The 22,942-nt window shown below is 43.8% G+C and overlaps 2 protein-coding genes across 6 annotated transcripts; one reads left to right on the top strand and one right to left on the bottom strand.

The window, feature by feature from the left end:
- Window positions 1-2,314: 2,314 nt before the first annotated feature.
- DNAJA1 (DnaJ heat shock protein family (Hsp40) member A1) lies at window positions 2,315-11,081 on the bottom strand. Its single transcript, XM_038123943.1, has 8 exons — window positions 10,835-11,081; window positions 10,565-10,742; window positions 9,384-9,488; window positions 9,056-9,283; window positions 7,563-7,677; window positions 5,534-5,649; window positions 4,872-4,972; window positions 2,315-4,023 (listed from the first exon to the last, which is right to left on the bottom strand). Exons 1-8 carry the CDS (start codon window positions 10,964-10,966, stop codon window positions 3,805-3,807), a joined length of 1,194 nt encoding a protein of 397 aa, XP_037979871.1. The 5' UTR covers window positions 10,967-11,081; the 3' UTR covers window positions 2,315-3,804.
- Window positions 10,933-21,298, top strand: APTX (aprataxin). 5 transcript variants are annotated; one of them, XM_038123939.1, is made up of 8 exons: window positions 10,933-11,326; window positions 12,246-12,382; window positions 13,097-13,143; window positions 14,921-15,115; window positions 16,519-16,578; window positions 19,475-19,701; window positions 20,513-20,616; window positions 20,919-21,298. In XM_038123939.1, the coding sequence occupies exons 1-8, from the start codon at window positions 10,965-10,967 to the stop codon at window positions 21,071-21,073; spliced, it is 1,287 nt and encodes a 428-aa protein (XP_037979867.1). In that variant the 5' UTR covers window positions 10,933-10,964; the 3' UTR covers window positions 21,074-21,298. The 5 variants fall into 5 exon arrangements, with proteins under 5 accessions (XP_037979867.1, XP_037979866.1, XP_037979869.1 ...); XM_038123938.1 differs by having other exon boundaries at window positions 14,804-15,115; XM_038123941.1 differs by having other exon boundaries at window positions 11,180-11,309; window positions 14,804-15,115.
- The last annotated feature ends 1,644 nt before the right edge of the window (window positions 21,299-22,942 follow it).

Genomic DNA, 22,942 nt, shown 5'->3' with positions numbered 1-22,942 from the left:
CACGAGGATGACTTGTGATATTTTTCACCTGCCTTGCCAGGGCTTTATAGTCTTCCTTGATCCCACCTATTTTTTGGCTTGTGGCATTTTTTGTACCCATATGAAAAAGTGATGGGGGTAGTGCTCTTAAACAGGTCAGGGCAGCCTCTTGGCAACACTACAGATCCCAGCTCATGGAGGGCAGGATGCCCCTTGTGACTGCCAATTAGGCTGGCAAATGGACAACTCAGTGCCCACTACAACCACTTGATGTTTCTTTTTACAGTATTCACAATGCACTGCTGGTGAGGTTCTCTTTGTTGGCCTTGCTCATGGACAACTAAAGCCTTTAAAGCATCAGATCTGTATTTTTGGTCTGCAAGTTGAAATGTGGAGATTGAATTGGAGCCCTGCTTTTGTGGGTCCCCAGGGTGCAAGGTGCCTCAGGCTCAGTGGTATCCATTGCAGGTGTGTGGTTCTGAACCCACTTCTCTGCTTCAGCCCTTCTATATACTGCACAGCCAATGGTCTCTTGTCATTCAGCCACCTGTTGCAGCTGGTCATCCAGCTATGCACACTTTGTGCAGGTACCAGCCTTTTCCTCAGAAGCATCTTTGCATCCATGGAAACATACCACCTGACTGACCCCTGCCTCACCAGTTCTGTCTGCATGGAAGCATCAGGCTTCTCAGGGGCTGTCTCAGTAGACGCACTGGCTTTGGCTCAGGAATGCTCACCATTATGGCAGAGACCTAAAGCACTTAACACTTATCTGAGATGTGGATCTACTTTTATTATTATGTTTTCCTGACAGCACTTAACAGGGTAGTTGAAGTCCCATTCTTTGGGCACTGTACAGTGCTCATTTTACTCCCTAAGAAAACAGTTAAGCCTGGCATTTGTTTATGTGCTGTTTTTGAAAAGAGTGGCTTAAATCAAACCTCACTTTTCTTAGTGTGCTTTCCTAATGGTCCGAGCAGGAATCAGTCACAAACATGTCTTCCCAGGTGAAGCCGCTAACGAAAAATCATAGGGCAAGTTGCTTGCTTGCTTGACTTTGCATCACACTGCAAATTCAGATCAGACTTGGGATGATTGAGTTTACACCCCTGGGCTGAACCAACCTTTTCCAACTGTTGTTGGCTAGCAGGTATTCAAAACTATGGGAAGGAGAGGACCTGCAGCCTAAAGGCTCTGAAAGCAAAGCAAAAGTGACAGTAAGCTCTTTCACAGCCAGCCTGTGCAATAGTGGAGCTCCTAGATTTATGGGAAAAATATGAAGTCCTAACTGTCTGGTGCAGTGAAAATAGTAATTGTAATAGACTAAAACATAAGCTTGATCATATGAGTTAGGTGGTGTTGAAACACTGGAAGTAATTGCAAACTCAGATTACAATAGGTCAGGTTACTATACTGGTAGTTACAGAAACAGCTGTTTTGTGCTACTTTCTCCTGTTTCTACAGCTGTCTATTCTGTTTATTTCCCAAATCTAGGAACTATATCCCACATAAAGCAACAAGTCAGAAAAAATTCTTACTTCATTTTTCAGTGGCACTGAACTCGTCTAGCTGCTTGCTCTAACTGTATGACACCCAGAGTATCACTGGACAACAAAGTCCTACTACCTCTTGCCATTCAGTGCTTTTTGCCAAAAGCTTATTCTTCTGCTGCCAATACTTGTTTGGGGCACAGCTCTTCTATCAGTAACCTGCACATTTCAAAGCAGAACACTAACCTGGTGGTGTTCCTGCTGCCCTTCCTCCTAGCAGAGCATCCTTCCCTGGACTGCTCTGCTAAAGCTTCTAGAGGCAGCTCCTGGTCAGCCACCTTCCTCCTGGAACCTGGCCCATCTGCTGTGAGGCCATCAAGCACAACGAATTGTCATGGCCTCCAGAGTAAGTCAAGAATGTAACCTCAACTCTGCCAATGCAGCTATGGGCGGGTGGGGTGAATGGAAAAGCAGTGTTCCTGAGAAAGTAAGATTACAGATTTTTTTTTTTTTAAATATAATACACAGTCATCTGAAGCAAAATCATGTCCCACTGTCAAGCTCAAGGCTGTGAATGGAGTGTTGTTTGTCCTTGCTGTTTTCATCTAGTGGTTAAGGAAAAAAAAAAAACCCAAGGGTGCTTATTGAGCTGAAAAAAAGTAGCTCATTTTACTGCTGTTTAAGTCTCAAGCCAGCTGTGCAGGAGTGAGCCCTGGCCAGAGGAAGATTACTTTCTGTTTCTCCCCTTGACTTAAACCACCCTACTGACAGAGCACAGGCACCTGCAGGTCACATTTTTCAGCTCACTGATGAGCTCACTCAAGTAGAATTTGGAAAAACACTTGGCCTACAGAATTTTATTTCTGTTGAGAAAGAAAACAGAAAAGTAGGTGAAACATGCAGGTGAAAGATCATAGGTCTGTAGGTACCTGAAAGGGACCACATTTGAGGTACAAAATCCATGGTATACCAGCTGTTTTTATACAATGAAACTTGTAACGCTTAGATAAGCTAGAGATGTTTTTTTCTAAGAGCTTCCAGATACTCAGGTTACAACATATGTACTGCCACGCAGCAGCTACTTAGATGAGTTCTCCTGGTGACAGTTTTGCTTCAAAGCAGTATGAAAAGCATAAGCTCTGTCCCAAACCAGATGGTTGAGTAAGACTAAACTACGACACTAGAGGTTAAATCTGGACCTGTCCTCTCAGCATATTTTCTGAAAGGTTTTAAAGATTTTTCTGTGAATAGCTGTCTAAAAAGAAGGGGGTGGTGTTTTTGAACCAACATCTGGTCTAAGAAAAGAGGCAATGAACAATTTTGTAATTATATCGGAAACACTTCATCTACAATAATTAGAACATTCACACAGAAATTTAAGAGTCAGCTTGAAATAATGCACACAATACATTCATTTCAGAATATCCTAGTGCAATGGTTGGTTGTATTCACTAGCCTTCTTTCCTCTGCACTAAGAGGACTGGTACTGCTTTCCACAACACACCAAGGGTATCCGATTTCAGTACTCAGGGTGGAAATCAAGCTTCACCTAGCAGCAGTCTGACGTTCCAAGCCACCTGCACGCTGACAAAGCCTAGAGGATTTACTAATGCGTGGTAGCCAATGCAGCTCCAAGCAACCACTGGCTCCGCAGGCAGTGCAGTGCAGGACAGCAGCCAAATGGGAGTCATCGATGAAACAAAGCAAGCTCCCAATCTAGCTCTGGGGTCAGGACCAGTGCCGGCTCAGGAAAGGACTATCTGACCTCATATGGCATAGCGTGGAGAGCTCGGGGATCTCATTACATTAATGGGCTTGTGAAGACTGACCCCACCTGTGTCAGCCTCATCTACCATGTGGGTGCATTACAGCCAGGCCCTGTTTAACGAACACCAGTACAAACCCAAACATTATTATCCTAATTAGTACAAAACTTTACTACATCGTACCATGGATTATAAGTACTTGTGCATACTTTATTCACAGAGTATTAGATCTAGAATTCCTAAAAAGCACAGCACAGAATCTTAGTTTAAGTCTGGGCAATTGCACACATACAGGAATTACAAGGTTTGGAATAAAAGACAAGCAGGTAAGGGAGTTTTCTGGACCAAGAGGCAGGGGTGAAGTGCAGTCAACTTCATTTCAGCTTGCATCCTGCAGCTTTATACAAATCGCAAAGTCAGTTTAATTACTTAGTTTATTTCTTTATGCTTTTAGAAATGACTATGGCTGGATAGAACAACAAATAGCAGGTGAGGGTAAACTGCTTGTAGTCCTTCACTCATCCACTACTGCATACAAAACAAGCATCACAAGTTATTCACTGGCCCATTTATGATGTCTGGCACTGAACACCACCTCTAGGCTGATGCTCATCATCTTCGTACACTTCTCCATTATAGTGGTGTTTTCGCTTTTGAGATGGATCGAAGTCCACTAATTCCACCTGTTCCATTTCCTCAGTTTCTTCTATCTCCTGCCTTGTAGGTAGCAGTTTTTCGAGTAAGGACAGCTTATCTGAGGAGAGGAAGCCACTCTCTGGGAAGATCACCTGAAATCAAGAGCTAAGGTTACTCAACTCTATCTGAACTGGTTTTTTCATCAGGTCAAACAGACCTAGAGAGTAAATATCTGCCAAAATCAGGTTTGTCATCACAGATTACTTAAATTCAGAGCTAAAAAAAAATTAGCAGCATCACTACGCTGTTTTTTAATGCCTGCATGAAGTCAGCTTCTAACTCTGGCAACTCAACCAACACCTTTCTTCTGCCTCAGGCTGCCCTCTAGAATCAACCACTAAAGCAAAGTAAAAATGTAATATAATAGCACATACTACTACATATTTATGATAGCATACACAACTACACATTCAAATATATATACAAACAAAATGTCAATATTAGAGGTATGGTTAAATATATGGTAAGCTGTAGCAGATGTATTAGCTTCTGCTAATGTATTATGCAGAAGCTAATGTATTATGCAGATGTATTAGCTTCTGGATGCTGTAGCTCCCAGTATTAGCTTCTCTCCAGAGAAGAAAATCAGCATTTTCCGACCTACTCTTCTGCTCCAGCGCAGAAGCTGAAGTTACTCATGCATGCTTCCTACAGGACAATAGAAACTAAAGAATATATCAAGCAAATGGAAATTCACAAGGTTGCTGAAGAAACTCCTCTGGTACCTAATGTACTTTGAGCACACAGTATTCTGGAAGCTCTCTCTTTGCTCTGAACTGTAATTCTGATGGGTTCCATGTTCCCACCATTGTAAAGAACAAATACCAAAACAGGATATCTGATTATTGGCATCTCTTCTTGACTGAGGCAGTGCTTATTGGTTGAATTTTGGATGGATGTTCAGTCCTGAAATGCTGTGGAAGTGAGCTGATTCACTTACCCTGAATTCTATGATCAGACGTCCTTTTTCGTAAGGTCTGCGATAAATTGGCATACCTTCATTCAGCACACACTTAATAGCCCCATGCTCAACAACGTGGCCTAAAAAAAAACAAACAAAAAAATTACCAGAAAAGGAAGGGAGCCAGAAGCAGCTTTAGTTGTAATTCCCTTCAATATGTATGTAGCTTTCTACAATGTAGTTAGGCAGCAACACCAACATGAAGTAGTGTAACAGGAACTTACTGCCTGGTAACATACGAGTAGGAAAGCAGATTGATGTCTACATTACATTCCTGTAAACCTTGTTATGCTTCCCAAAGGAAGCATACTTACAAATTTATTAAGTGCTCCATCGCTTCCAAGGCTGAAAAAGTGGTTTTCAGAGACCCACGGCCTTCAATTCTCATGAGATATCCTCAGGATGCAAGTATGTCCATGAGGTAAGGTCTGTTACTATGTCACGCAAAAAGAAAGTTACTGCTGACTGCTATGCAAAAATCCTTTTTTATTTTAAGATTCGTACTGCAAAGACTAGGGCAAAGAACTTGATACCAGCACACATCCCTTTTATATCAAGATGGGGTGCTTCTGTTCCTTTAGATTTCCAGTTTACATTCACTGTATGCTAGAATTTCCAACAGAAAGCAAACCAACTCTTACCAGGATGGGAAGTAATAATAATAGTTCTGTTATCCAGAGTTGTGATGGGCTTTTGAAAGCCGCATAGTGCTTCAACCAGTTGAATATCCATAGACAGAAGTAGATCTTCATCTCGTCTAAGGCAGAATCAATCAACAACAGTCACAGTGAGAGAGAAACAGATCAAGGATCACACCCAACTTCAATATTTAAAATCTAGAAATTACAATAAGCTGTAATTATAACAGAAACCCAGGCAATTAAACAAAGAATACCAAATATTAATGTAGTTCCTCAATTACTAGAATGATACCCACTCTGAGAGCCATTACGATCATGTCAAGCTATCTAAAGTGTTACATGTGTTTATTGAGAAGAAATAAATACAGTAAGACCCATTTGCACCAGGTTTCACTTCACTGCTCCTTCCCAAATAAAAAAAAACACCTCTCAGCCTCATAAATACTGAAACTGGGACAATTAATTTGTTCTTTGCGTTGATAAATACCTTCTTAATTGCACTAGCTTGCACTATGATGATCTGTTACACCCTGAAGATTTATTACCAGGTTAAGTCTGAACAGGTGATGGCCACTCTGGGTAATGATACAAGTACCTCTGATACAAGTACCAAGAAGCATCTGGAATAGATAGTGTTAATTACTTTAACTGTGTTCTGACTTCAGTATGGCAATGCTGGCAATTGTCTACATGTTCAAAGGCTACAAAACCCTTAATATTATTCATAAATATAGAGCACTCACCCTGTTTCTAAAATGTCTCTGACAGAAGACTTGAACGAAAAGCTAATTTTAGACTCTGACAGGAGAAGAGGAACATCCCACTTGTGCATGACCTCAGCACAACCCCACAAGACCGGTAATATCAAGGGTTATTGAAGGACACTAGAACTGAAGGCATTGGGCAGAAGGACAGACAAAAATAATCTAGCAGAATTGTGACTTCAGGTCCCAGGAAACCATGAGAACAGTTTGGCATATCTGAATCAGTGTCTGGTTTCACTGGAAGTTAAGAAAAATCATCTGAGTAAGCTCATCCAAAGCAAACAGAAGTGATTCTTAAGCTGTGAGCCCAGTGCTCCTTGGCACAGAATTCTGGCACCAGCTTCAAGAGCTCAGCACCATACATGACAATCAGGCAGACCAGCTGCAGGTTTCCCAGGAACCTCTGGCTCACCGTTCCTATTTACAAGCACAAAGTCAGCGATAAGTGCTTTCTCTAAACCCACCACTTCCTTTGTAATTGCTCTGAGCAGCAGCAGCGACAAAAGAAATGCAACACACTTCTGCAAGATCATCAACAGTGCTTTTAACTGGACTAAAACATACTGGACACTAATTCCACAAACAGTAACACTCAAGAAGGAGGCGTGCAACAACGAGCAGTATTGCCTGGGAACACGAAATAGTCGAGATGTGGTCAGCACCGCTTGAGTCACTTTTGCTTTCACAATAAAAGCCAGACAGGACCAATTATCCTGCTCATAGCACTTGGTCAGGAAATGAAGTGTGGGAAACTGCATTTGATCACAAGGGTGCACGCTATACTGAGTAAGTTTGTCCTAAGTAAGATCCGCGAACACATGTGCACACACTCCAAGCTTTCTGTGTCTTGAGGCCATGTGGACAACAGAGGACTACAGTAAATGGCAATCTTCTGAGCTAAGTAATTGAAAGCAAGGAAACAGTCACAAATATTCAAAACTACTAAAAATCTCAGTATTCCAATGAGTTCTTAAAATTGAAGATTTGTAAACTCTTAACTGTAACTACTTTTGTTTGCCTTCTATCCCCTTCTGCTGCCGAAGCTCACAAGAGATTACCTCATGCTATTAGAACACAAGTCGCCAGACTAGTTGCACCAGAGCTCACCTCAGTGCTCCTCTGACCACCCAGACAAACTCATGGCTGAGTGACAGTCATGTGATCCTATCTCCTGACACTCCAGTACCTACAAGATGAGTGGTAACCACGGAAGCATGTGGAAAAACATCACAGGAGAAAACACAAGAGAATTCAAGTGTCTTTACCTTGTAAATACAGAGTGGTCTTTCTGATCCAAGACAATAATAATATCCCCTGGCTCCAGACCTGGCTCTTGGTCCCCTTCACCATGGAATGTTATTTTCTGACCATCCTTCATTCCTATTGCACAAAACAAATAAACATTTTTCTTATTTTTAAGATAAAAGCACCAAAACCAAACATTTTTATAGGCATGAGCTGGTATCAAGATATCTCTTTGGATCTGTAAGCAAGAACATCAGGGTCTTCCCTTGAAGCATTTGTTGTTTTTTTTTTTTTCTTTTAATCCACTCACTTGTTCAACAGATCTTAGCGGTGCTAACCTGAATTCAGTCTCAAGACCATCAAGTTTAACTGTACTGCCAAAAGAGGCACCAACATTAAGTCCTGAAGGAAAATATCATTAAAACAGTTTTGATTATACAGACAAATACAAAAAAAGAAATCAGAAACACTGTGTACGAACTATTTCAAGAGCAATTCATCAGTCAGCTTCTTCAGTTTCATAGATATGTGGCACATCTCCTTATGAAGCATCATCTCAGTGCCTGCCAAGTTGAAGAAGCATTCCCATGGACTGAAAAACTTCCTGTAAGAAACTTGTTTCACCCCCACAAGAAGTCCACAGAACAAAAATACTAGCCTTCTTATGCTACATGAGTCTCTTTTCCCTTCCTTCTAGAAAAACACCCTTAAGACCTCCCCTGGTCAAAATAACAATAATATATCCCTTCTAGTCCTCATATTTACTACTACTGTAGGATTTCCCCTACAAATTCAGGCATTGCATAAGCTCTGCTTACACACATAACAGCTACAGGTCACAATCACAAGCGAGTCTGTAGAAGTCATGTACTTGACAGCTTGCTCTGTCTTACAAGCTGCACTACTCCAGAGATTTCTCCCACGAGCTTTTGGGCAGCCCCCTCAACAGAGATGCAATTGTCACTCAATACCATTACGTTCACCCATCACGTTGAGGGTTTGTGTATAGAGTTGCATTCTGCCAGGCAAGGAAGTAGTACCTGCGCTGGGCAGCACTGTCAGGGGTGTGCAGCCAATAAAGTTCTAAGCCTGAGAGGCTTAGCACTGTCTCTGCACCCTATCACTACAGCAGACCTGGTTTCCCTTCACACTGAAACACAGCAGAGTGATCGGAGTCTGCAGGGTTTTGCTGCAGGCAGTGAAAATTGATTAGGCTACCTGATCACAAACTGGGCTTCGAGGGACCTGAAAAATAATTCACTGCTTACAATAATGCAGGTTTCAGAATTCACTCTTAGTTATGTGCCAGGCTTTAGAAGCGAACACAGAGATAGTCAACCTTCCATAGAAAACAACTCTACTATTTGTAAGGCAACAATAAGTAATTTAGCTATGTGTTCAGCACTGTTACTTACCAAATTAATACCACATATTTGCTAAAGCTTCTGTTTTAGCGCTGCAAAGTCAGTCAGCACATTCAAGTTCAATACTTCACCTCAGTAAGACACCTCACCTTTGTCAATGTGAACTTCCAGGATCTTCTTCTCTCGAACAATTTTTCTGCCATTGCAGCTCTTACACCGGTCCTTGGGGCTGATACGCTCCCCATGCCCCTGACACTCCATACACACAGACTGGATCTGCTGCACCATCCCTGGCCCGATCTGGTGAATTCTGATCTGCATGCCTGTTCCCCTGCAATTAGGGCAGCATTCTACTGCACCTTTCTTACCACCACGACCTGAGAACAAAAATTGCAGATAGGTGGTTATGCGCTACCAGAAAAAAAAACCTCAAAAGCTTTAGAAACATCTTCTCTTCAGTATCAGTTTCAGCATTACCTTCACACTTGTCACAGATAACATTTTTCTGCAGTGCAAGTTTCCTCATTGCACCATTGTACATGTCTTCCAAACTTACTGACAACTGGTGGACCACGTTTTTACCTGTACAAGAACAAATATTTACTCAAGTTTAGAAGCTTGGTCTTCACATCTCCATGCCAATCCACGATAAAGCAAGTCTCTGGGCTTTACCATCCTGTTTCAATAGAGCTTTATCTTGTTTTGCTCGTATTAGTCAAAAGCCCGTTCTCAGCTGCTGTCATATTAGGTAACAGTTGTTACGACTTTTGACTCTGGTAAAGTCAGAGGAGACCTTCTGGAAAAGTACAAACAGTAACAGCAACAGAACATACAGAACCCCAAATGTTTAACTTTTATAATGCAGGACTCTGGTTTCAACCAAGTCACCAAACAGATCTCCTACAAACAAGTGAGAGACACTGTTTGGAATCTCCACTTCAGCACTTTCTTCCTCTCACCACCTAACCTTCTGGAACTAGAAATGACCAACTATATTTTTACCCTCAGGTACTCCTTAGCACTTAAACTGCTGCAGGCTTAGTTTTCTAAAGGATGCTGAGCTCTGGGTTGTTACAAGTACTTTGACACTCTTAACACTTTGATACAAAACAATGTTTCCTCTCTCTCTCACCAGACCTGCACTAAGAGGTGATTGAGTTGGCACTGTTCTTAACAAGTTTAAAGTTCTTCCCAGCGTGATTAAACTGGAGCTTAACTTCTGAATAGCATTTTACTGCAGCTTCAACTTAATACCACTGCACAGTGCAGGAACACAGAAAAGTTTCACTAACTGAACCGGATCTTGATGCCTTGTTTAAATAGTTGCCTTTAGTTGCTACACTTACAGTAGCTTAATTAACAAGCCATTTTAAGCTACTTTACCCTTCCATTTCCTAATTTGTCTACCAGCAGCTGGGCTAACACTCAGCTAAAGGTAGTCCGAACACTCCTGGTTATTGATTAACAGGGGACAATGCACAGAAGACCAAACTATCACAGCACCAACCAAACGCCCTCCCTTGGCGTTTCAGGCGTTGAGGGACAATAGCTTTCTCCAATTTTTAAATTAAGCCTGTAACTTCAGTTTAACTCTGTTTAAACTCCTACCTCCTACAGCATTCTCCCCAGAGAATCTCATACCCTCGCCGACACGTTACCTCGCCTCTCCCTCTGCATCCTCCCTCCGCCGCCGAAGAACATATCGAATATGTCCATGGGTGACCCGAAGCCGCCGCCAGAGCCGCCCTCCTTGATAGCTTGCTCGCCTCCTTTGTCATACAGCTCCCTCTTCTTCGGGTCCGACAGCACTTCGTAAGCTTGCGAGATCTGCTTGAACTGCAGAAAGGACAGTCACCGGCCCTCAGGCACCTGCAGCACCCCCGGTGGGACTCCCGCCCGGCCCCCCCGCCCCGGCCCGTCCCGCCGACCTTCTCGCCCTCATTTGGGTTCTTGTCCGGGTGGTACTTGAGCGCGAGCTTGCGGTAGGCCTTCTTCAGCTCCTCGGCGGACGCGTTGGGCTTCACGCCCAGCACGTCGTAATAAGTGGTCTCCTTCACCATGGCGGTGGCGGGGGCGGCAGCGGCAGGAGGCCCCCGGCCCGGCGGACGCAGATCCCACTCCGCACTGCTCCGATCCCGACTCTTCTGGAAAGTTCGGGCCGGTCCTGCAGCCCCGCCGCCTAACAGCCGGCCCCACCCCGGAAGTCCTGCCCCGCCGCGCGCCGGGCCCGGGCGAGTGGCCCACCAATGGCTGTTCGGGAGGGGAAGGCACTTGGCCAATCAGCACCCGCCTCCGCCGCCCGCATTGAGGGCGGATCCCGCCCCGCCCCGCGCGGGCGGTGGCGTCCCCGCCCAGCGTCTGCCTCGCCTCGCGCCTGCGCGCCGGCCGCTCCCGCCCTCGGAGGTACCGAACTGCTCGGGGTACGGGGCGCTGGCCCGGCCGCCGCCTTCCCGGCACCGCCTTCGCGTCTTTCCCCCCTCACCCTACGCGGGCCTGATTCCGCGCTGCACAGGCCGGCCTGCAGCCCGGCCCACTCCACTCTACTGCGCCTTTGCCAGGACCCAGTGCCCACCCCCGGGTGCGCGGGCCCAGTGCGCCTGAGCCGGGCCACGCGCTGCGGCGGGCCCCCTCTGCCCGGTCACGTGGGAGACGCGCTGCAGCAGCTGATTGGCTGCGGCGGCGGCGGCGCGAACGTCGCGCGCGCGGTAAGGGGACGGGTCCGTCCCGGCGTTGCCATGGGAACGGGCCCGCGGGGGCGCCGGGGACCGAGCCCGGCCTTCCGGGGACATGAGCTCCCCGCCACGGAGCTGGGAGGAACAGGGCCGAGCATCGGGCAGGGTGAGGGATCTTTGCCGTCCAGGGTCCCATTGATGTTAAGTTGAAGGTTTCATAGGATAATGGTCCGTGTGCTGACTGTTGCTGGATGAAGCTATCGCGACTCTCTCGTCATCTCTTGTCTTCTGCTGCTCTCTCGTGTTTTGGTGGTTAAGTTATTTTCTCGGGTGAGCTCTGATTCAGCGGGAAAACAAATTGAGCTTTTCTGTGGTTAGGCTCTTCTGTCAGATGGAGCTGTCAATCCAATCAACTTTTCCTATATATGGTTCACGAACGTGAGAATGTATGGTAGTGTAGGAAGGAAAACAGGATTGCCCTTTCAGCAGCAACCTGCTCTTAGATTATGCAAGTGCTGGTGACATGCTTTGCTTTGGATTTCAGAAACTTGAGCCAAGTTAGCAGAATTGGCTTAGCCAATTGATGGGCTGGCACCAGAAATCATGGACCCTGTTCCACAGGAAGGAAGTGGCGTGTTGGTAACACACTGTTTATTTTGCTCCATAGCTCAGTGATGCGTGTGTGCTGGCTCGTGGGCAAAGAGAAATGCACTCAGCGAGTGAAACTGCCACACTTGGAAGCTGTGGTAATTGGGCGTGGCCCAGAGACTGGGATAACGGATAAGAAGTGTTCACGGCAGCAAGGTAAGGTGATTCAGCTCAAATCCTGCTTTCCACGTGCTGCAGCAGCTGAGCTTGCCTCGTACTTCTATGTGGTCTGCAGTGTTGCCTGGTTCTTGAAGTCATCAGTCCTTTTTAATGAGCACTTACGGAGATCTCTGGGGCCTAAAATATCAGAGTCACCCAATGACAAGACGTCCACCTCCATAAACTAAAGCTTTGAATCTTAATGTGAATTCCCAGGCCCACAGTTGTGTTTCACTGCCTGTATCCCTGCTTCTTCTCCTTAGTATTCCACCAACTGATTTTTAGCATGACTTGTTATTTTATATATAAAATGACGTGATCTTGGACAATATATGAAAATACCTATCACCTGTGCAATACTGCACATCTTCCTTGTTTTATCTTCTGTGTCTCTGGACACAGTCTTGTTCTATGCCTTTTTGTCCCAGAGGGCTGGTAAGAATGTTAAGAATATGTATAAGACATCAACAGAATATGTTGTAGTGTGCTTTTATACTTTATAATTCTACCTTTGGCTCAGTGTATGGGTTGGCTCTGTTTTACCTGTGGTCCTGGAAAGAAGAGACAAGGCAGAAATATTCTTGGCATTCACAAAGATCAGTTCCAGAAAGAAACAGCTCTTCAAAAAGAGGAGTGTTTTCTGCACTGGGTGGTTCAGCAGAGTTCTTTTTATTTGCATGTTTTTGTGACACTTGGTTCTTTCTTTTCCAGTTCAGTTAAAAGCAGACTGTAACAAGGGGTATGTCACAGTTAAACAGGTATGTTTTTATGTATGCATCTGCCGCACTTCTGGTACTTACTGGGACAGTTGTACTGAACTCTACAAATGCTCCAAGTGATGATAATGATGATTGGGTCTGAGGAACCTGAGGCTTTCTTATCACCAAGGGAGTTTACAGCAAGTGGCCCTCAAAAATGAACTTTGTTCTTGGTGCACCTCCATGAAAGGCTGCACTATTCCTTCCACATATGTTCCAGTCTAAGACAGCCATACTTGCAGCATCAGGGAATGCTGTTGTGAGTACTCAGTCAGTTCTCTTGGGTGCTGCATTTGAGAGACTTTGGACTTCTTCTACTAAACTTATCTTTCACCTGAGCCTTAAACTTCATAAGCTGAGGCAGCCCTTTGTTTAAGGTTGAAGTTCTTGTGTTTATCGGACTACTCAGTTGTAGAAGATTTTTGTGGGTGAGCTGATAGAGCTGGAGATTTGGTTACTTATGGGAAGAGATGGGATGTGAGACAGCACTGCTGGAATGCTCATGTTACCGGATGGATGGAGGCAGGCCTACTCTCTCACACTTTGGAGACCCAGTGTCTCTGAGATAATATGAAGGGAAAGGTCTGTGGTGCTGGTGTTTGTGTGTGTGTGCCCACAGCATCAGCCTGCACAGACAATACAGCAACATCTTCTATCTGCCAAGGGGTAACGTCTTCTCTCAAAATGCCTCCACAGCCCACTAAGCACAGGCACCCCAGAGGTATCTGATGAATCTGGTGGAGATATCTAGGACAGTTTTTCTCAGAAATCAACCCTAGTCATGATTTGAATATTGTGTTACTGGAATCTCAAAACTGGGAATACTTTCTGGTGGTGGGTGCTAGCATGTTTTCTCTGCCTGTTGAAGAGTTGCTCCCCAGGTGAGAGGTGTGTGGCACAAGGTTCCAGTGATCAGTTGTTTGGTACTTTATTTGCTGATGGGAGGCATCCTTGACCTGAGTGAAACCGCAAAGCTGTAGACTAAAGAGGTCCTGGAATCAGGTGTGTGCTGCCTTACAGTGAATACCAAGTGAGAGGTATAGTACTGTCTTGTGAAGCAGGCAGGTATGGCAGCGACAAAGCTAATGAAAAGTCTCTCTGACTGAGTTCGTCAGTCACAGGAGAGAGCTGATTTCCTAAAGCCCGTTTTGTGCATAAACATTAACCAAAAGCATTTTGCTGAAGACTCCTAATTTTTGTAGGGTCACCCACATGATGATGCAAAATCCATCTATCAAGCAATCACTGTAGGTTGCCTACATCACAACATGATTGCACTAAAATAATTTGTAAAACTACCGTTACTCCTCAGAAATAGTTGCTGCTGTTTCCAGTTGTTCAATAGGTTGCTAATTTGTGAGGAAAGTGCAGCGCAAGTGATGCTGTAACTGTGTAACTGCTGCAGAACCAGGCTCCCTGTGACACCAGGCCCTGAGGTTGTGTGCTGACAGCTGTGACTGCAAGACTGGGGCTGAAACAGATGTCCACAGTGCTGCACTGCCTGGTCTGCTAAAGTGGGTTGATGTGGGCAGGGTGGGCAGTGAATACAAAATGCATTTGCTTTCCAGGATAACGGTATTCCAGGAGAACTGAGCAGAAATTAGTGATTCCACTTACAACATAATTTTCTGCTATTTTTTCCTTTTTCTGTCTACCAAAGATAGGGGTCAACCCAACTAGTGTTGATCATGTGAATATTGGCAAGGATGAAGAGGTGAAAATGAAGCCAGGCCAAGTTCTGCATATTGTAAATAACCTTTACCCCTACACGGTGCAGTTTGCTGAAGAGTCTGGGAAAACTGTTCCAGAAGCAGATAAGAAGCCACATGAAGGCGCCTGTGAGAATGATGATATAGAGCTTGTGCCCAGAAAATCAATGAAGTTGGAGGTGGTGGATACACAAGGCAGTTCTACAAATCCAAAGCTAAGCAATACCAGTGTATCTTCACATGAAGGAACTTCAAGCAAAAAGGCAAGTGTGTTGGTATTAATACTTGTACTGTTTCTTCTGAGGTTGTCTCCTCCGAGAGGAGACATGGTCTTTTGATTTTGTGGGTTCTGCTGGTAGCAGGCATCTCAGGTGGGCACAGATCCTCAAAGTATACAGAGCATGAGCGGTGTTATGTGCTCCTGACATCACCCAGATCCTGAGAAAGTTACTTGGGACCCGTTCTAACCTGACCTGAGGGTTAGGTGTGTGTGAGGATGAGCAAATGAGGATTTAATCTCTGGTTTCAGCTGCAGTTTCTGCTAGAAGAACAGTCCATGTGAGCTCCGTTTAGCTGCAGTCACCCAAGGACACTGTCCTGGCTCTTGAGTGGTTATCTAAATGCAAGCGCACAGAGAACAGAACAACCTGAGCCTTTTCTTTTTAAAATTTGTTTGTTTGTAATTGCATGAGGCTTTTTTTCTCTTTCTGCTTTGTTCATTCCTTATGGCAGATCCATGTTTACATTAGTGAGTGTTAGCAGCCAGAGTCTTTGAAAGGGAGTTTTTAGCCCTGTGACATGGACAAAATAAAATACTTCAATGCATTTGGAACTAGTGCAGTGCTGGAGGAGAAGGCACAGAAATGAAACCCTTTAAGACAAAATTTTATTCTCAAGTTGCTGTGAGTTAACCACTTATTTCATTTGTGGGCTTGGACTAGTTATATTAGGGCCAGATTTGTGGTGGAATGATCAGGGAGATGACGACTCACACTGTTTCCCTGCCAGCACTAAAATAATGTTTGAACATCTTCCTTTGTAAGAGTATGATGAATATCATTACTGCTCTGAATAGGTAAAACATTTGTTTTGAAAAAGGTGCACTCAAGACACACCTCCTATTAGGTGTTAGTAGGAAAGTTAAGAAATAGCTTGTGTTGGCTTGATCGTCTCGTGCCTTTTTTGTTTTCTCTACAAGCCAACATAAAAAAAATCAGTCCATCTAAGGATAAGGCCACACACTGCCACTCCTCTTTCTGCGCAGAGCAGTATGGGATAGGACAGTTAGTGGAGATCTTTGTTCTTTCTTTGGTTCTTGTGATCCCTGAAGCAGAGGGCCTTGTGCTATGACATGTGCCGGCAAATTATTAAATTTAAACACATTTGTAGCTCCCTGCTGTTGAATTTCCAATGTTTGGACGTTTGGAAGTTTGGAAGATTGAACTTTCCATCTTCACAGTATCTTATTAAAAGTTTTTGAAAGTAGCTTTTTGGGGGCATTTGGAGCAGATATGTTGGTATTTTATAGAAGGGAAATAATTGAGCTGTCATTCAGCTGTTATTGTACTGCTGTATACAAATGAATATTCTTAACTGAATCCTTTGAAGTATATCATTGGACACTTAATTGTCTTACAATTTATTTTTCCCATTCTGTGCTATATAGGAACATTTAGGACACTGGAGTCAGGGTCTGAAGAGCTCCATGCAAGATCCAAAACTGCAGGTGAGAGCTGTATACTTGTACTTTATAGTAGATCCTGTCTAATAAAGCTAAATGAGCTTTCTTTCTTCCTTCTGGAATTTGCTTTAACAGTCTGGTTAATCAGTGGAGTCCTGCATAAGGGCTGAAATGTACTTGCATCTCTCTCTGTAGTAACATTAACTTGGGAGTCTTTGTTGTACTGATTTTACAGATTCTCATTGTGTTAATTATCTTTGAGCTCTCTGTACTGTGAGATTTGGCCAAGAGATTTCAAAAAGGTTGATGGGAGAGCAGGTGAGCTGTGCAGTTACTTTGTTTCCTCAGGGAAACCAGCTAAAATGGGGTTGTCTTCTGAAGCTGAGCAAGCCACAGGGGTTCCCATTCTCCAGCAGTCAGTAGTGCTATGTTGTTTCTTAGTGCAGTTTCCTGGTTTCTAGCAAATTCTTAACTTTCACACCTTTATGTCAGCTGAAAGGATCTGACCTTGGCCTCACTGGGCCCCTTCAGGTTATGATCACTGTTAGGCTGAAGATAATTTAGAGTCATAGTGTATGTTGAGTTGGAAGGGACCTGTCAGAATCATTGAATCCAGCTCTTAGCCTTTGTAGGACATCCCCAGAAATCATATCATGTACCTGAAAGAACTTCTTGAACTCTGACAGACCTGGTGCCATGTTAACTGAGGAGCCTGTTCCAGTGCCCAGCCACCCTCTGGGTGAAGAACCTTTTCCTGATATCCAAACTAAACCTCCCCTGACTCAGCTTCAGGCCATCTCCTTGGGTCCTGTCACTGGTCATGAGAGTGAAGAGATCAGTGCCTGCTGCTTCTTGTCCCCTCACAAGGAAGTTGTAACTGCAATGAGGTCTCCCCTCAGTCTCCTCCAGGCTGAAGAGACACAGTGACCTCAGCTGCTCCTCATATGACTTCCTTTCAAGGCCCTTCACCATCTTCTTAGCCCTCCTTTGGACATTTTCTAAGAGCTTTGTGTCTTCTGTTCTGTGACCTGAGCTGCCCCCAGCACTCGAGGCTGCCCCACTGCAGAGCAGAGCGGGACAATCCCCTCCCTTGCCCGGCTTTGATTCTGTGCCTGATGCACCCCAGGGCACGGGTGACCCTTCTGGCTGCCAGGGCACTGCTGACTCATGTTCAACTTGCCACAGACCAGGACCCCCAGGTTCCATTCCATGCAGCTGCTCTCCAGTCCCTTGCTCCCCAGTCTCTTTCTATGTCCAGAGTTGCCCTGTCCAAGGTGCAGAATCCAGCACTTCACCTTGTTAAACTTCTGCCCAGCCCTCTATTTTGTCCAGGTCTCTCTGAAGGGCCCTCCTGCCTTCAAGGGAGTTGACAGTTCCTCCCAACTTAGTGTCATTGGCAAACTTGCTTTCTGTTCTTTCCAGTCCTGTGTCCAGGTCATTTATGAAGCTGTTGAGGAGCACAAGGCTGAGGATGGAGCCCTGTGGAACCCCAGGGCTCCATCTGATGGAGCCCAGTCTGATGTCACCCATTCACTGTAACCCTTTGTGCCTGACCTGTGAGACAGTTCCTTGCTTAGCTGATAACTAAACAGAAGGCTCCTATTTCTTGACTGATTTTTCTTCTAATTTAAGTGTGAAGTGTTGAACTGCATAGATTTACAGGAGAACTGGATGCCCATTGTCCTAGAATTGCCAGCACTTTCAAATGAGTCTGTCTATAGGGGATGATAAAACCACGGAAATTCTTCCATGCTTTTTAAACATGAAGCTTAAGTTTTACACCTGAAGCATAATTCTGTATACTTACCAAAACAGGGCTTTCTTGACCCAAAATGTAAGCAGGTTTTAAAACTGTTCTTTTAATGTTAGACACAATTAACTGTTTATGAGTGAAGGTTAGCTTTATTAGTTGTAGTTTCAATCTGAATACACAAACAATAGGACTCTTTCTTTTTAATCTTGTCTTTTTAATCAAATATTAAATGGCCATATTTCTTTTTTCTGAAAAGACTTGAATGTGATCCTGTTCCTGCTGGCGGCGGGAGCAGACACTAGTATGTGTGTATACAATATCTTGCTGCTGAAAGAATCAGTCCTGTGATTTGTGTACAATAGAACTCTAATCTTCTTTCCTGTAGAGTAAGACTGATTTGTATATAAACATACAAGAATGATTAGCAAAGGTGACAAGGGCATCGTCCATCTCTCATCAGCTGGTGCACTGCTGAGACCAGAGACACAATACACAGTTTCTGCGTCACATCCTGATGGCTTTTTATTGCTGTGTTCTCCCCACTGTTGTCCACAAGCTTCCCAACCATTTCTCTTCCTCAGCTGCACTGAATTGTTGCAGAAGACAAAACACAATGAAAACAGGAAGAAGGACATGGTAGACAGGAATCTGTTCTCCTTGTTGTGAGTGATCTTACAAAGCAGCACACTGGGTAGGACAAACTGAAATAGCCCAGACTTGAATATATTTATCTTCGTAATGCCGGTGGAGGTCTGCAGCACACTGCTTTTCACTCTGGAAATCTGCAACCTAGTGCATTCTGACATATTCTGGATTGAGCACAGTGGTTTTGTTTGTGACTGCAGAGCTTGAACGTAGCCTGATGAAGTAGAATTCCCTAGGCCTCACTGGTATCTCAGTCCAGGTGATTTTCAAGAGTTCATATACCCCTGTAGCTATGGTTAACTTACTGCAAAGGTAGATTAGAAAGCTTTTTTCTTTTATAATAAAGTATATGAAAAAGGCTGCTGGAACACCTCTCCATAGCTGCCCTGCTGTATGTTATGGAAGAGGGTACTTATCCTGGAGCAGCTTAATTCCAGCAAAAGTTTTCATTGGATAACATATCTCCACTAAATACAGTGCTTATAGGAATAATATATTTAACTTTCAATCAGAAAGTAATCTAGTTATTTCATTTTTTGCAAGGTTTACAAAGATGAAAAGGCTGTAGTCATTAAGGATAAATATCCCAAAGCACGTTACCACTGGCTTATCTTACCATGGGACCCTATTTCAAGCCTGAAGTCAGTCACCAGGGACCACCTTGAGCTCCTGGAACATATGCATGCTGTTGGGCAAAAAATGATCAATCAGTGCCCTGCCAGAGAGAGCCTGGAGTTCCGACTGGGTTACCATGCTATCCCCAGTATGAGGTAAGACCTAGAGGAGTGATGTGGTGGACGTGCTGTTCTTCCAGTTACACAGATTTGGGGCTAAATCCATGAGGAGATTTGGCATTGCTAAAGAACAGGCTATCCTCCTCAATACTAGAGACAGCTTGGTGTGCAGTCCTTTGCCCCATGCTGCTGTATAGATCCTGATGCACGGGCATCTTGGGCATGGGGGGAAATGCCTGTTGGGCTTCTCTAGCACAGGTTGGTGCCTGGGGCTGTGGGATGCCTGTAGTCCAGCCCCAGTGACAGGAGCACTGCTGCCATTGCTAGGGCATCCCACTTCCAGGGCAGCATGAGATTAGGGACTGACTCCTAGACCTGCAGAGTCCTGCCTACCAGGCAAGGATTTGAGTCTAAGTCCAGACCTTAGAGTGTCCAGGTGTCTGTTGATACTGCAGTCAGTTGTTCTCTAGTTATTGAATGAAGCTTTTGTGCACTGATCAGTCCCATTCAATTACTCCACAAATAATAAAACTTTGGTTTATTATTAAACCTTTAATAAACCTGTGGTTTGCTAACACTACTGTCTCCACCTTTTTGGAAACTAGCAGGAATATAGACTGCAGTGAGGGACCAATGGAATATGCAGACTAATGACCCTGACTGTTTATAAGTGACATGCTTGGCAAGAGACAGTGCTTCCGGAACAGACTGTGTTTCTTCTGTCACAGGGTCAGGACTGACCCACAAGGCTGGCACCCTGCTGAATCATGTTTGCAACTGATACAACTGCAAAACAGCTTTGAGCATGAACCTTCTTCTCTCATATCTACATTATATTTTTTTTCAGTCAGCTACATTTGCATGTAATCAGTCAGGATTTTGATTCTCCGGCCCTGAAAACCAAAAAGCACTGGAATTCTTTTACTACAGACTACTTCTTAAACTCTCAAGGTAATGATTAGAGAAAGTATTTCATAACATATAATCCCACTTGCAGGTTCTGGCTTCGGGCTTTTCTTTCAAACAAATGTGCAAGTCATACATTTTATTGCAGTAAGCAAAAGGGTTTATTTAATTCAAGATATTGGGGAGTAGCACTGAGTAAAAGTCAACAAATTTTGTGGCTGGTTTAAATTAGAACGAAGCAATGACACACTGTGCATGCAAAACAATGAACAGAGATTTGCAGTGTCATGTGTTTCATGAGGCTACGTGGTCTCAATACCTATGGTCTTTTTTATTTTTATCCCCAGATGTGATAGAGATGGTAAGAAGCAAGGGAAAAGTGATGGTGAGAGACCATGCCTCTGAACTTCTCAAACTTCCCCTCAGATGCCATCGCTGTAAACAACAGCTGTCCACAATCCCACAGTTAAAGGAACATCTTCGGAAACATTGGCCAAAATGATTTTGCAAAAAATCATCTTTCAATCTGTCTTCAAATTTCAAGCCAACACAAAGACCACAAAATGTTAATGGAAATGTATGTTTATTAACTAGAATGACAAATGTAATGTGGGGAAAAGTGGCCTGGAAACAGCAGCATACTAATTTAGTAATAGCTTCAACAAAAACTCAAGCCCCCTTCTTCCTTCCTACTAAAAATGTAAATAAAGTGACTTCTGAAATGGAAGCTTTTTGGTTGCAGCTTCATTGTGGTACAGTAACACCAATGTGTAAGTAAACTGAAGTCTGGGAGAAGTGCTTTGTTTGGATGAAAGGATTTATTTTAATTCAGAAGCTGAACTGAGCCCAGATCTAGCTTTCTACTGAGAAAGGAAACAATGATTTAGAGGTCTTTCTCTTGATGTTTTCTGCTTACCACTGAAGTTCCTCCTGTGTGTTAATGTTGCAGGCATTGGTGTGGCTGACAGAATGTACTGTCAGTGGAGAGGCAGGAGCAGCAGCTGATCACCCCCACTTTGATGAAAGGCTTGACAGTTCAGTGCTGCTGAACTACCCCTCAGGTAGGGGACAGCCACTGCTCAGGCTCTAAGTGGAGCAAAAATCTCTTTTGGGTACATGTATTTAAACATTTTTTTATGTAATACATTTGTAATACAAAATGACCAGCTACATTTGTAATACAAAATGACCAGCTTTACTGCTTCCCAGAGTAATGAAACTATCAAGGTTTGCAGTTGCTTATCTGCATATGTTGAGGTTGGTACAGAAATTCTGTGGTTTAATCCCATACTGTTTCTCCGATCAGGATTTTAGTGAGCCTCTAATCATTTGATTATGTCAAGATGTGAACTTCCAGAAGCAGCAGGACGGTACTAATAAAAATCTCTTGAGTTCAGATCTGGTTTGTACAGTTCAGCTTCATCCTAAGCCCAACTTTGAGTTAAGTAAGATGCTCTCTGGATGAAATGGCGTTCAATAAAAGAGTGCACAGAGCTTTTGTTATACAAGCAAAATGCTGCTCCTAACACATTCTGTTGGGAGAGGGTGTCCTTCCATTCCCCCATGCAGCAGTATGTTGCTGTACCCACTCAGATGGGGCAAACAATAAGTTTATGTTGCTGGAAAAGAATGAAGATGTTTCTGTTGTAAAGTTGTTCCCAAAAATGTGCTCTTTCAACCTGGTATGCAAGAAGCCAATCCACACAGAGGATCACATTTATTTCATGCTTGTGCAGAGATGGGTGCTGGGTGGTGAATCCACAGAGCCATCACACCCAGTTCTAGCCAAGCAGTATAGCTAAGATATTTTCAAAATATCTAAGTCTGGACTTTCCTGATGTCAAAATACCTGCCTACTCAATAGCTATTGGATAATCTTTTGCCTGCTTCAATTTAAAGGTACAATGCATTTTGAATTTATTGTGCATGTTCAGTAGGTAGGATTCTTCATTTGGAGGTGGGTAGTGTAAGCTTTAGAGATATGGCTTTCACATTATAATGAGCTAAGTTCATCTAAAGGATGCTTTTTAAGTTGATTTAGTTAATTTCAGTAAAACATATGGAATCTTGCAAAATGCAGTGTCCAGTATCTTATGCATGATTTCTGTTTGTGGTCTCTACTTGTTTCAAAAATATTCTGCAAGACCTGCCATTTCCCACTTTTCTGGGTCTTTAAAGTGTTGATTGCTCTCCTATGACTGACTGTGCAAAATCTTTTCTTAAAGCATTCATCTTTCACCAGAATGGGGTACAGTAAGGTGAACAGTTGGCCATGGCCTAATTTAAAACACCAGTCACAGTTGACTTATTGCTGACATCAGTAATAATATGACTTAAATGACAAAATAAAGCTTAGAGAGAGTAAGGAACA

The sequence above is a fragment of the Motacilla alba genome, chromosome Z, assembly GCF_015832195.1.
Source record: "Motacilla alba alba isolate MOTALB_02 chromosome Z, Motacilla_alba_V1.0_pri, whole genome shotgun sequence".
Classification (NCBI taxonomy): Eukaryota; Metazoa; Chordata; class Aves; order Passeriformes; family Motacillidae; genus Motacilla; species Motacilla alba.
The sequence above is the reverse complement of the archived record's forward strand: the minus strand, read 5'-3'. Positions and strand labels throughout refer to the sequence as shown.

Excerpts from the sequence above, each read along its gene's own strand:
- APTX (XM_038123938.1), top strand. The coding sequence starts at position 10,965 with ATGGCGGTGGCGGGGGCGGCAGCGGCAGGAGGCCCCCGGCCCGGCGGA. Across the intron at positions 15,116-16,518 it reads AAGGAACTTCAAGCAAAAAG|GAACATTTAGGACACTGGAG; the intron begins GCAAGTGTGTTG and ends TGTGCTATATAG. Across the intron at positions 19,702-20,512 it reads CATGCTATCCCCAGTATGAG|TCAGCTACATTTGCATGTAA; the intron begins GTAAGACCTAGA and ends ATTTTTTTTCAG.
- DNAJA1 (XM_038123943.1), bottom strand. The coding sequence starts at position 10,966 with ATGGTGAAGGAGACCACTTATTACGACGTGCTGGGCGTGAAGCCCAAC. Across the intron at positions 10,743-10,834 it reads ACCCAAATGAGGGCGAGAAG|TTCAAGCAGATCTCGCAAGC; the intron begins GTCGGCGGGACG and ends TCCTTTCTGCAG. Across the intron at positions 5,650-7,562 it reads GACCACTCTGTATTTACAAG|ACGAGATGAAGATCTACTTC; the intron begins GTAAAGACACTT and ends ATTCTGCCTTAG.